The sequence below is a fragment of the Carcharodon carcharias genome, chromosome 30 (genome assembly GCF_017639515.1).
Source record: "Carcharodon carcharias isolate sCarCar2 chromosome 30, sCarCar2.pri, whole genome shotgun sequence".
In the NCBI taxonomy this organism is placed as follows: Eukaryota; Metazoa; Chordata; class Chondrichthyes; order Lamniformes; family Lamnidae; genus Carcharodon; species Carcharodon carcharias.
In genome coordinates, this window is record NC_054496.1 from 11,340,939 (window position 1) to 11,355,422 (window position 14,484).

At 44.6% G+C, this 14,484-nt stretch overlaps 1 protein-coding gene across 2 annotated transcripts in view; it reads left to right on the forward strand.

The window, feature by feature from the left end:
* LOC121271279 (cdc42-interacting protein 4 homolog) overlaps window positions 1-14,484 on the forward strand; it is a 100,667-nt gene continuing 86,183 nt past the window's right edge. Inside the window, exons 1-2 of one of the 2 annotated variants that reach the window (XM_041177127.1) lie at window positions 4-181; window positions 277-328. In XM_041177127.1, coding sequence (XP_041033061.1) covers window positions 305-328 — 24 coding nt within the window. In that variant the 5' untranslated portion in view covers window positions 4-181; window positions 277-304. Of the gene's footprint in view, window positions 329-14,484 lie in introns of both variants that reach the window. The other variant, XM_041177129.1, reaches the window with a different exon arrangement.

Genomic DNA, 14,484 nt, shown 5'->3' on the forward strand with positions numbered 1-14,484 from the left:
TTTCTCTTTCCCCCCCCCACGAGGTGGGATTGGCGTCGCTAACGCGAGGCTGCGCGGCGCAGGGAAAGTAACAACTTGGAATTAACCAGAAATGTTTACAGTTTGAAGCAGCCCGGTTCACCTCATTCATAAAGAGGAGTTTACACAATCAAACCTGACATAGGACAAAGGAGCGGACGAAGTGAGAGAGGAGGAAAGATAAACAAACAAACAACAAAAAGAAGCTAAAAGAGTCCCTCCTGGTCTATTTGACTCTCTCTCTCTCTCTCTTCCCAGCCAGAATTAAAGGCGAAGTTAAAACATCATGGAGTGGGGCACGGAGCTTTGGGTGAGTTCTGTTTAAAAGGGGAAATGCCCCCGGAATGTGGATGGCGAGTTGTATTAGGGAGGGAATGAGAAAACCAGCGTGGCAAATTTACTCCCGTTGATAAACGACCCAAGGAATGTTTTATATATATATATATATATATATATGTGTGTGTGTGTGTAAATAGAGAAAAGTTCGTTTGGTCCCAATTAGTTTCTTAAAAAGTTCTTGAGTTGTAACAAAACGTTTTTTTTCTCTCTCTCTGCCTTCCCACCTCCCTTTATGTGTGTGTGTTGATGTATCTCAGTCTCTCCTTGCCCAGATAGAAAGGATTTGTTGGGATTTTATGTGTGTGTGTGTGTGAGTGTGTGGTTATTGTTTAAGAAGTGACTCTTTTTTTAAAGTTGCGAAGCGATCGATTTCCCAGGCTTGTCCGAGTGACTGTGTTAAGGGAGCCCCCACCCCCCCAAGCCTTTACGCCTCTCTCGCAGATTCCTCATCCCAACCCAGGATTTATTTTTTCAATGCTGTTTTTCTGTGTACTTTTCTTTTGCTCTCCACGAGTAAATGGGGACACACACACACACACACACAGGACCCCATTAACATTGAGAGGTTTTTGTTTCCCCCCAAAAAAATTCTTTAAAAAAAAATACCAAGCAAGGAAGGTTCTTTGCTCTGTTACATCGGCGCTTTCCAGCATGAATGGGAAATGAAGTGTATCCGTAAAATATTTGATGGGATCATGTTGGGAGGAAGGATTGGTCGAATTTCGAGGCGTCTCTGGGTGATCTGAGCCCCTTCGACAGAGGGTTTGGCTTCTCTCGGTAGATCTGGAAGGGAGGGAGAACCCGTCAACCTGTTTTAGTGTGACTGGATTTTTTTTTGCGCTGTAATCCTCAACGGTACGAATTGGAGCTGCACAGAGCAGTAATCCGAGAGAGGAAGCTGATTTGAGTCGCCCCAAAAACACCTTTAGCAACCCTGTAAACAAAACAGCCACTGTTTTGAGCCGGGTCAGGGTGGTAGGACTTGAAAGGATGTTGCTTTATTTGGGGTGGATGCGCTGAGCTGGAGATGCATATGCGATTATATTTTCTAGGAATCGTACGATGCAGCACCAAAGGAGACCCTTCGGCCCGTCCTGGCTGGGCAGGCTCTTTTAAAATAGCGATTCGAGTAGGATACCCCGGCCCCCTGCTCTTTCTCCACAGCCCTGCTTGAGAAATCGCAGGACCAGACCCTTGTCTTACAACCTAGAGGACTTCTCTGTTCAGCATGTACACCAGCCGACGTTTTATTTGGGGGGGTGGGGGGGTCAACTGTCTTCATGTGTCTGCCTGTTTTCTTGCTCCTTTGTCTGAAGACGGAGTCAAAGTAAATACTGTTTAATGTTATTTGAAGGCAATACATAGGATTTACATAAAACAGGTCATTCAACCCAACTTTCTTTCATTCCTTTATGGGCTGTGGGCATCGCTGGCAAGACCAGCGTTTGTTGCCCATCCCTAATTGCCCTTGAGAAGGTGGTGACCTGCAATCCATGTGGTGTAGGTACACCCACAGTGCTGTTGGGGAGGGAGTTCCAGGGTTTTGACCCAGTGACAGTGAAGGAACGGCCGATATATTTCCAAGTCAGGATGGTGAGTGACTTGGAGGGGAACTTCCAGGTGGTGGTGTGTTCCCATGTATTCTCCGCCCTTATCCTATGAGGTGGTAGAGGTCACATGTTTGGAAGGTGCTGTCGAAGGAGCTTTGGCAAGTCCTGCATTGCATCTTGTAGATGCTACACATGGCTGTCATTATGTGGCAGTGATGGGGGCAGTGAATATTTGAGGTGGTGGATGGAGTGTCAGTCAAACGGGGTTGCTTTGTCCTGCATGGTGTTGAGCTTCTTGAGTGTTGTTGGAGCTGCACTCATCCAGGCAAATGGAGAGTATTCTAACTTATCACTGACATGTGCCTTGTAGATGATGGAAAGGCTTCAGGGCACCAGGAGGTGAGTTACTCACCGCAAAATTCCCAGCTTCTGACCTGCTCTAGTAGCCCCAGTATTTAAATGGCTGGTCCAGTTAAGTTGTTAATTAATGGTAACCCCCAGGATGTTGACGGTGGGGGATTCAGTGGTGGTAATGCCATTGAATGTCAACCGGAGATAGTTAGATTCTCTTTTGTTGACCATGGGCACTGCCTGGCACTGTTGTGATACAAATGTTACTTGCCACTTAAGTCCAGGGCTGAATGCTGCCTGCAGGCACAGACTGGTCTATGTTGGTGTTTCTGCTCCACGTGAATCTCCTCCCCCTCTTTTTCATCTCACCCTATTAACATATTCTTATATTCTTTTCTCCCCATTCCCTTCTCCTTAAATACATTAATGCTATTTACTTCAACTACTTTTTGTGGTAGCAAGTTCCACGTTCTCACCATTGTCTGGATATAGAGGTTTCTCCTGAATTCTCTATTGGATTTATCAGTGACTATCTTATATTTATGGCCACTAGTTTTGGTCTCCCTCACAAGTGGAAATATTTGCTCTATGACTATCCTATCAAGCCATATCATAATTTTAAAGACCTATAAGAGTCATCATTCAGTCTAAAAACAAAAAAACTGTGGATGCTGGAAATCCAAAACAAAAACAGAATTACCTGGAAAAACTCAGCAGGTCTGGCAGCATCGGCGGAGAAGAAAAGAGTTGACGTTTCGAGTCCTCATGACCCTTCGACAGAACTTGAGTTCGAGTCCAAGAAAGAGTTGAAATATAAGCTGGTTTAAGGTGTGTGTGTGGGGGGGCGGAGAGATAGAGAGAGAGAGAGGTGGAGGGGGGGGTGTGGTTGTAGGGACAAACATTGTCGTTGACATCTTTTGATGATCTGCTTCTATCACTGCTTGTTTGTCCCTACAACCACACCGCCCCCCCTCCACCTCTCTCTCTCTCTATCTCTCCGCCCCCCACACACACACCTTAAACCAGCTTATATTTCAACTCTTTCTTGGACTCGAACTCAAGTTCTGTCGAAGGGTCATGAGGACTCGAAACGTCAACTCTTTTCTTCTCTGCCGATGCTGCCAGACCTGCTGAGTTTTTCCAGGTAATTCTGTTTTTGTTCGTCATTCAGTCTTCTCTTTTCTAGGTAAATGAGCCCTTGCCTATTCAGTCTCTCCTGATAATTTCTTAGTTCTAGGATCATTCTAGTAAATATTTTTGCAACTCTATATCTTTCTATAATATGAGGGCCAGGACTGTTTCTAGTACTCCAAGTGTTGTCTAATCTAAGTTCTGCACAAGTTTAACATTATGCTCTGCTTTTCAACCCAATCTCTAGAGCTTTGATTTTAATGATTGTATTAATTTGTGTCCCTACCTTCAGTGACTTTTGTTTCACTACCTCTGGACCCTTCTGTTCCTCTATTTAGATGCTTATTTTCCAAAGTATGTGAACTCCCTATTTTTCTGACCAAAATGTACCAAATTGTACCATGTCAAAATTCATACACGCCTATTCTGCAACTTTGTGAATGTGTTTCTGGATTATGTCACAGTCCTCCTCCATATTAACTAATCCCCTCAATTTGGTGTCATGCACAACTTTATAAATTGTACTCCAGAGTCCAAATCATTGTAAATGGTGAATAACAGTGGCAACAAGAACAAAAATTGCTAGAAAAACTCAACAGGTCTGACAGCATCTGTGGAGAGAAAGACAGAGTTAACATTTTGAGTTCTTCTCTTCTTCAACTCATACGGACTTGAAACGTTAACTCTGTCTTTCTATCCATAGAAGCTGTCAGACCTGCTGAGATTTTCTAGCAATTTTTGTTTTTGTTTCAGATTTCCAGCATCCGCAGTATTTTGCTTTTACCTTAGCGAACAAGAGTGGCCCCCGTACTGATACTTTTGGAATGCCAGTTCCCACCTTTTGTCAGTCCAAGTTAAGTACCTTTAATCCCTGCTTTCTGCTCTGTAGTTGGCTTGCCATCCTGTCCCTTGCTGAGCAAGATGAAAGGGCTAATGGCAGAGGGGATACAGGGAGAGATACTGGCTACAGGGCAAATTCCTGCCACTGATGAAATGGAGTTGGTAGTTATCAGTAAAGTTAGATGAGTGAAGATGTGAGATTGTACATGGGATTTGGAAAGGTTGTAGAGGTCAGATTGAGCAAGGCCATGAAGGAATTTGAGAATGGACACAGAAATAGGCCTCTGGGCTCAAATGGCCTATGCCAGGCCAGATAGTCCACAAAGACTTCTTCCCAACCCCCATTCCCATATCTCTCTATTCCCTTCTTCCTCAGCTAAACATCCAATCAGTTCACCTCTGGCTGTTCGGGTGTCAAACCATCATCATTGCAGACTCTGGGACTCCTGTTTTGTTGACATAGTTCCAAGTCCCTCAAAGACAAAAATGTTCTAGCTTCGATTGCCCAGTGTGTGCTGAACAATCACGATGAGTGAAACAGTGAGTCTGTTTCAAAGGAATGCCATGCTCTGGGTTAGGGAGAATAAACCCGACAGGGAACTTGCTCTTGATTGTTGTTTAGTGACTCATGGAAATGCAACAATGTGGATGTTAGATGACGACAGAATTAGTTTTACGTGTGATGACCTGTATGGTTGGATAGCCTTTGAGCTGTCAGAAATAACTTGCATCTATGTCACACCTTTTCTGAACTCAGGATGTTTTAAAGCACTTTACAGCTGATGAAGCTCTTTTGAAGTGTAGTCGCTGTGGTAACGTAGGAAATACGGTGGCCAACTTGTGCTCAGCAAGTTCCCACAAACGGCATTGTGATCATGACCAGAGCTTCTTGCTTTCAGTGATGTTGGTTGAGGGATGAATGTTGACCAGGACACTGGGGAGAACAGCCGCATGCAGAAGGACCTAGAGGCAGTGTTACACCTGTGGAATAGTGTGCCTGGATTCAGCACCTTCAGGAAAGGAGAGGGAGGCTGGGGGGTGGGGGGTGGTGTGTGTGTGTGTGTGTGTGCAGGGGGGGAAGGTGGAGATTGGTGGAAGGATGAAAAACGCAACGTCTGCAACACAGGCAAACAAGCAAAGTGATCTTGGGTAACAGAAATTGGGAAGTGCCTTGAATGGAGAAGCTCCCTTGATTAGTTTCTTGGTGTACTTGACGTACATTGACCCTTCATTGACACACACCACTCCAGATCACTAAGTTAAACTGCAGCAAATGACCAAGTCCATTTCAAATGTCTACATTCTGCACAGTAGTCCAATGACTTTCGAGATTGAGGTTGACTGATTTTTGTTGAGTAAGGGTACCAAGAGAAAGGGAGCAAAGGGGAGAAAATGGAGTTGAGGTGCAGATCAGCTGTTTTCTGGCAGAGCAAGTTTGAGGGGCAGCCTCCTCCTCTTCCTATCTGGAGGACTGCTGCTTACTTGAATTATTTAATAACTTAAAAAATGTAATTTAGATACTCAGTATGGATGCCAACAATTAAAGCGCTTTGGAAACATGTTTTTACTGATGTGTGGGACACTTTCCATAAGCAAACAATGTTATTCCATTCAATTTCATACCAAGTATTTGCTCAGTGTAAGCAGTTTTGTGTCTGACTTCATTAAGTTTGGGGTCCAGCATTTTAATGAATTTCCTGTGAACTGTGTACAAAAGAAAGTGTGTGCATTTCTCTAGTGCCTTTTACATCCCTGGGGTGACTTGATTACTCTTGTAGTGCAGTCACTGTTGTAGGTAAGCATGCAGCCAGTCTGCACACAACAAGATCCCACCAACAGCAATGAGATAGTTGACTAGATAAGCAGTTTTGGTGGTGTTTGAGGGATGAATGATGGCTAGGACACTGGGAAAACTCTGCCTCTGGGCTCTTTCACATTCACCTGAGCAGCGTCTGTTTAACAACTCACCTGAAAGATGGCACCTCTAACAAACTGCACTCCCATAGCGTGACACTGGAAAGGATATCAGCTTAGGTTGTGTGCTCTAGATTTGGAAGTGAGAGTGCTACTACTGAACCGAGACTTAGGCTGTGCATTTGTTCCTGACTCAGGTTTCTCACTGGGAGAACCTTGTTCCGAGCTGAAAAACATTCTCGTACTTTAACTTAATCACTACCACTGACTTAATGCTTGTGAAGTTGGTGCTACTTTATTTGCTGATAATCTCAGTGCAGTGATTCCTCTCTTGTTGACTGAAGCTAATGTACGTGAAAGAAATCCACGATATCAGCCCTTTTCTTTTGCTTGCTATTCCAGTTTGTCTCCCATACTCCTTCCTGATCTAGACTTTGGAGAGTTGTTGCGTAAGTGGCAGGTGCCACCCAGTACCACATTGAACCCGTCATTGTTCACGTGGGCCCAGATAACGATTCCCAACTGGCCATTTGGACTGTTGGGAGATATTGCAGCCAAGCCTAGTGTTTGCCTCAGCCAAGCATCTACATGTGTAGGAGTTGCTGGGTAACGATCAGAAATAAGGAATGCTGGCTGGTTTTACGTTTCCCTCCTTCCCTCGCCTTAGAGTAGTCAATGCAGTTGTGCAAACCTTAATACCATTCTAGCTGCGGCCAGCTCATTTAGCACACGTTAGGAATTATGTAGGAATGGGAGAAGACCATCCAGCTCCTGGAACCTGTTCTGCCTTTCTATCAGATTTGAGCCAAGATCTTGCCTGGCTTATACAGCCCATGAGCCATGAGGGGCAGTTTATTTATCAGATGAGCCATCCTCTTATCCATCCATGTTTTTGGAAGCATCCATGATTATTGCAGTAAATTTTCAGATATTTCTAGCTCCTTTTTAATGGTCATAACACAGTGATTGTGGATACAGTGCTTAGAGATCCCTAATTACTTTTGTTTGACCTTAACATGCACACATTATTCATTAATAGTTCTCTCCTGGAAGAGCAGAAGGTTTGAAAGGATGTGAAAGGAGAACTTTCTTTGTGTGCTATGGTCTTGCGTTCTAGCCAGGAAACTCTGCTTGTTCTCTACTCCGGGGTAGGAGTAAGAGAAAATGGCTGAAATCAAAATCTCATCAAAGAATAGGGCAGATTTTGCAATTACAAGGTATTTATAGCACAGAAAGGTTCATGCCATTGTTTATGCTCCAAGTAAGATTTCTCCCATCCCTTTTCATTTTGCCCTATCAGCATGTCCTTCTGTTCCTTTCTCCTTTTGTGTGCTTATCTAGCTCCCTCCCCTTTACGCATTGATACTGTTCACCTCAACTCATCCCACGTTGTAGCGAGTGCCATATTCCCACCACCCTCTGGGTGAAGAGGTTTCTCCTGAATGCTCTGTGTTGGATATATTAGCGACTACCTCTTATTTATTGCTTCCAATTCTGATCTCCCGTGAAAGTGGAATTATCTTCTCTGCATCCATTCTGTCAAGCTTTCATCATTTTAAAGATCCCTGTCAGTTCACCCCTCAGCCTTTTCTTGTCTAGAGAAGTGAGCCCCAGCCTGTTCAATCTTTCCTGATAGACCTCAGGTTTCTGTTTGTACCTGTAAAGGTCCATTATTCATTTGGAATGGCCCGGGACTGATGTCAAATTGGAAGTGTTGAGGGGGGAGGGGGAGGCCCACTTGCCCTGAATTACTTGGGGACACCAGGTCTTGTATAGGTCACAGGGGAGAGCTTCATTTCTGCGTGGTGCATTTTGAAGAAGCACGTCGTTCTTCGCACCCTTCTCCGTTTGCTTAACGTTCCACAATATGGTCCAGTTGTAAGGCTCTTCATCATTTCTCCATATGTCTGTTCCTTGGATCCTGACTGTCGAAGCTGTCAGTCCTCTCACCCACAGGAACATCCTGTCCCTGCACTTTCTGCCAATTCCATTGTCCTGGGATTAACAATGAGCATTGGAGCCTGCTAACTGAGGCTGGCTTGGTCCCACAGCTAAATGGGATTTTCTGAACCCCTGTCACATCCTGTGCACTACAGCTGAATTTGTAAATGGGGACATTAAAAGTGCAATAAAGTTGTAATTCTTTCCTTTTCCTTCCTCTGCATTCCCCATTCCCCCCCCACCAAAAAGAAATCCTGCCCCAGCAGGAATTTGTCCTTGATTGAAAATCTAATAAGCAAAGTGACAGGGGTGTGGGATGTTCAGGTCATGGCTCACGTTCTAATACACTGTTCAAAATTAATTGAAACCGTCAATAACTATGTATGATGAGGGGCTGAAGTAAATCGGAAAGGGAAAGAAGGACACTTACTTTAAGAAGCAGACTTTGGTGCCTGGCTTGTTATGTTTTTACAGGTTTGCTGGGGGTTTGATCAGGTTAGAAGTTAATCCTCCTCCTTTTCCTCCATGCCCAAACCTGACCAAACACTACATGTTAGTTCCCACCACAGGTTCTTAAGATGTGTGGATATCCTACTTTGACTATCATCCCAAATAGTGCAATCATCAGGTTGAATGATATTGTTAAAGTATCTTATAGGCTTTATTATTGATAAGTACTCACTGAGTACTGAGAGAGTGCTGCACTGTCATGGTCAATAGTGCCATCTTTCAGATGAAATAATAAGGCTCAATCTGCTTATTCAGGTGCCCATGAAACTTTGTGAGGAAGAGCAGGGGAGTACTCCCAGTGTCCTGGCAAATACCTCAACTGAAACCAGCAAGACAGATTAACTGGTCATTAGAGCTTGTGAGACCTTGCTGTGCACAAATTGGCTGCTGTCTGTCTAAGTAGAAAACTGACTACAGTTCACAGTCTTGAGGATGCTTGCAACCCTTTTTTTTGTGCCCGAGAAGCACTCTCATTCCTCTGTGAGCATTTTGGGGTTTCTTGGATCAGAAGGACAAAACATTCATTTTTAGACACTAGATTTGCTAGCATAGACTACTTAGGCTGCATGGCCTGTTTCTGCGCTGTGTGTGGTCGTGATGTGCCCAAAGAACAGCTGCTGTGCTCCTTTCTCCACTTCTCGCCACCTCACAATTTTCTCTTCAGTTGCTCATTGGAGCCTCCCCATTTTCAATTTCAGGTTGTCCAACATCATCATTCGCTTTCTCCCTCTTCATCTACATCCCTCTAATCTTCCCTCAAACATGTCCTTCAGCAAGTTCTCAAGCCTTAGAATATGGTCAATCCAACCTTGTTGCCTTTTCTTGATGGTATCCCCTAACCTTTCCTCCTCTACCATCCTGAGAACCTCTTCGTTGCTCTTGTGTTCTCTCCAACTAACCAACCCACTCCAACCCTTCTCCAGAACCACATTTCACTGCTTTCTAAACTTTGGAAATCTGTTTTTCTCAAGATCCTGTGCTGCATGCCTGATAGAGAAGTAATGCTTGGTGAGTGTAATGTCTCGAATCTGTCCTGATTGCTGTAATTTCCTGTTGTTGGTAGAGACTCCGTATTTTGTGTGCTCCTCCTCATTAGCCTAACATTCTGCATCACATTCCAACAGCCGGCAGGAGATCGGGTGACGTGAGCACAGCTACGTTATTTCTTGAGCAATCAGAGGTGACTGTCCCCGGGATCTCCTCCTGTGGTGAAAGCTCACAGCTTTTTGCTTCATTCTGTCAAAGACCGCAGAGCTAAGTTCATATTGTAGACGATTAGTCCAATTCGCTATGACTGAATGTTGGTCTCTGAGACAACATTCCTTTACTCTCCTTGTTTCAAAGCACAGGGAAGTTCTTGGCTTGACCCTTATCCTGCCATTCCACTGTTGAGTTTTGCAGCTACACTGTGTTCTCTCCATATTAATTATGCCAGCATTACTGGATGTACCAGCATTACTGGATGTACCAGCATTATTGCTGCATGGGCCCTAAGCTCTAGAATTCCCTCCCTAAACCTCTGCCTATTTACCACTCTTTCCTCCTCCTCTAAGGCACTCCTTAAAGTTTTCTCCTTTGACCTCATCTGCCCTAATATCTTCTTGTGTGGCTTATTGTCAATTTTTTTCTGCTAATATTCCTGTGAAGTGTCTTGTTTTACTATGTTAAAGGTGCTATATAAATGCAAGTTTTTCTTATGTTAGAAATGAGCTTCATTTTCTTCAGGGTTTTTATGTGTAAACTTAATTTAAAACCAGTTGATGTTAGATTACCTCCCTGCTGAACCAGGATGTGCAAGATCTGAAATAAAATGTCTCTCCAATGATAATGAATTTAAGTGAAGTACAATTTACTCAGCAAAATGCAATTCCTTCAGGGGAGAAAAGACTGGGAGGTGATTTTCCTGTCTCTGTCTTTAGCTTTGTTTTTATATTGCGGACAAACTGTACACATGGCAGTGTTTTCCCCAGGTTTTCTTAATCACTGGCCTTGGATTTTCTTGGCTCTAGGGGTACAAGTGCTGAGCTGAGAATGGATCTTAGCACAGAGACTTCACAAAAATCTAGGCTGACGCCACCGGTGTAGTAGTGAGGGAGTGCTGCACTGTCGGAGGTGCTGTCTTTTGGATGAGATGTTAAATCAAGGCCCTTGCCCTCTCAGGTGGTTGTAAAAGATCCCATGGCACTATTCGAAAAGCAGGGGAGTTCTCCACGTGTTCTGGCCAGTGTTTATCTCTCAACCAGCCTGGCAAAGATAAGAGGGAGTTAGGGAGCAAATTTCAGATTATGGAGACTCAGTGGTTAAAGTCACCTTACTAATAGAAGGGCAAGGTTGAGGGAGGTGGTTACACACACATCCATGGTCTGGAATTGATGATTTGCGAGGTAGAGGGCAGTTGGGCTAGAAAAGAGGTTGTGTGGGGCTGGGGGAGGGGAGGACTTAGGCGAAAGAGGTGAGGCCATGAAGGGATATAAGTATAAGTAAGATTATTTTAAATTGAAGGTTTTTGGGGACCAGGTGCCAATACAGGCTAGCGGGGACAGGGTGATGGGCAAGCAAGGCAGGATGTGCTATTGTGCTAACAGGAGAATTTGATGAGGATGGCAAAGGGAATACCTGGAGAGCATTTGATAGTCACTTATGGAGGTGTTGAAGGCACCAAGCAGCAGATGGACAGGATAAGGTTGAAGGTGCACAAGGGTTGCCAATCCATTGGGGCTCGACGGGTTGATCTCCTTGGGTACTGCTGTTGGCAACCCGGGGGAAAATGGGAAAGTGGAGATTGGCATGCTCGAGACCTCTCGTGCATCAGCTTCGTGTTTTTTGGCACCCAACCCATCTCGGCCCCTCCAGTCGGATCTTGGGGAAAGGCTGCAGTCTGTCGAGTGCAGTGGTCAACACTGTGGAAACAGCACGAGTGGGGCGGCCAAGTCTGAAACTGGACAAGGGGTGAAAAGGATATGGAGAAGGTGTTCAGCTCAAATAAATGACTGTTTTCTATAAACCCACTTTAGAAACCAAATGAACTTCAAATGCTTTTTCTTAGCCAATGTGAAACGAGAATACAAAAAAAAACGCACGCAGAACCACCGGAAATTATTTTATTTTCCATTTAAATCACTCAGTAAAATGAGGATTGTTCCAGTATTTGTTTAGCTCAAACAAACTTCGTTTGGAAGAAAATTCAATTGACGGCAATGACTCCACAAATATCAACACAGAAAAAATAATCCTAGGGCATAAGGAGATAGATGACCCTTTAAAATTTAAAATCACATCTTCTAAATTTAGGAAAATTATTCAGGCTGACTCAACGTCTGAGTTTTCCAAAGGAACAAGGCTGAAAGTGTGGGTGTGCCTTTCTACTGGTGCCTTTGCAACAGATAAAATGCTCTCAAAAAAAAACAGACATGTCCTTTAACTAAAATTTTCTAAAAATACCATTCTGCACAAACAAAAATGCTCAGCTACAGGGGACCCAAGCTTTATAAAGTAAATGGAAACGCATTTGCAAAAATTGCAAGCAAGTGTCACATGACCAAACCTCCTGGAATATGTCCAACAAGTATTGGCAAATCCAAGATGAGCAGTGTTATGGAGGTGGAAGTGGACTGTCTTTCTGATGGAGAGGAGATGGGGTTCTGGAGGTAGAAGTAGAGGTGTGTGTGGGGGTGGGGGGGGGGGGGGGGGGGGGGGGGCGGAGGAAAGGATTGGGATCCCTGCAAGACATGCACATCCTGCTCTGGAATTCCCTCCGCGTCTCTATCTCTCCCCCTCCCCCTTTGAGATGCTCTTTAAAACTTACCTCTTCAATTCCTGGTGCTCCGACCCTAACAGCACTGTGGGTGTACCTACACCACATGGACTGCAGCGGTTCAAGAAGGCAGCTCACCACCACCTTCTTGAGGGGCAATGAGGGATGGGCAATAAATGCTGGCCCAGCTGGAGACGCCCTCATCCCATGAACGAATAAATAATAAAAATCTTTCGGTCATCTATCTTAATGTCTCACCTTGTGGCTTAGTGTCAAATGTGCCCGATAGCCCTGCTCTGGGTTGACTTGCAATGTTTTAATTTGAGCGCACATTGTTAATTAAAGAAAAGGCAGGCAGCCAGTCGAGGGTGTTTGAATCAAATCTCTGTGCGGGGACAAGCTCCCTGACAAGGGAGTGTAAAAAGATGTTGCATGGAGGTCAGCCTTGACATGAGATCAAAAATCCTCCAACTCTTTTCCTGAAATAATGCTAGTCCATTTCTTAAGACAGCTGGATGTGTATTAATCCGGAGGAGTTTGTGCTAGAATAAGTGGACAAATGCGTTGACTCTCTAACACTCACTTCCCTGCCTCAGGGTAAGAAATTTGGATGATACTGGGTGTGCAGATGAGATTTTCAGTTTAAAACGTCCCTGTTGAAAGAAAAGAATTCCCCTCGGCTGCAATGGTTCAGTCAGAATGACCTCAAAGGTGACAGTGCAGGATGTTTTTGTTTGGAGAAGGTTTATTTTCCCCTCTTCTGCCCTCCTCCAATGTGATCCTGATGGTACCATGGCTAAACTCGGCTTTCAGAATCCAGCAAGCTTTTGTCCACTCTCACTGTGGGTGCTGTGCAGTCTGGTAACAAGGCCTTATTCATTGGGTCATTGTCTTCTGCTGTACATATTTACGCTTAGCTCCCATGCCAGCGATAACTTGAGGGCCAAGTCTAATTTTTTTTAATATACTTAACAACACAGGCATTCAGCCCAGTTGGTCTTTGCTGGCTCCATTTGATCTTCCTGCAACACTTCACATATCATAAACAGGTGAGCTTGAGGGGGCAGTGCCACTCAAAATCCCATCGCACAGCTCTTTAGCGCCAAGTAAGACTGCAAGAGTTAATGTTTCAAATGCTGTGCATGCTGCAGTTGTGTTTAAGAGCAGTTGATACTAATTGGGAAAGGTTAGGGCACGTATCTAAGAAGCAGTCTCCACCTGTGTGGGGGAGAACTGTGGAAGGGAAAAATAGTCGGCTGGGTTTTGTGAATAAATCCATGTTGAAGACAGACTGGCTCTAGTGTCTTCCTTTGCCACATGCATGTTCAGCGCGTTAGCAGTAACTTCCCGCTGTCCATCCCCCCCCCCACCCGCAATTCTCTTCCCATTTTGCCCCCTCCTCTGCTGAGAGATTGGCTTCTTGTTACACTTCGCCACATTTGGTGACTCACCATGGTGACTGCTCTTCTTGTCTAAGCTAAGATGGTGAGTGCTGGCCGATGGCCTGATCGGTGGGCATGTATCACAGCTGAGCCCAATCCCATTGTCACCTGACGTCACCCGTGCCCACACTTTCCTCCACAGTAGGTTGGGTAGTAAGAGCAAGGACGCTGGTTCTACTTCTCTTCCTCCCCTGCCACCACCACACCATCTCCCCCACCCAACTTTCTCTCATTACCCCAGTTGTAGTCTCTCCTACTGCTGTCCAGGCCTAGGCCAATGAGCTCATCAGCAGACCTGGGAAAAGGATAAAGAGGAACCTATGCTCTGTTCTTCACCAGACTTTCATTATGACGCCTAGAATGATGTTGACCTCTTGCTTCTCTCATTTCATCAGAACCATACTGGGGTTAAACTATGCAAACAGGTTGCAGGGCTTAGGCTTGTATATCCTTGAGTATAGAAAATTAAGGGGTGCCAAGTGACAAATGGGCAATGGAGCTAAAGGCCGATAAGTCCCCGAGACCTGATGGGTTGCATCCTAGGATATTAAAGGAAGTGACTACAGAGATAGTGGATGCACTGGTAGGAATCTTCCAAAAATTCTTAGATTTTGGAAAATTCCCAGAGGATTGGAAAACTTTCAATGTAACACCCTATTCAAAAATGGAGGGGGACAAAAAACGGGTAACTATA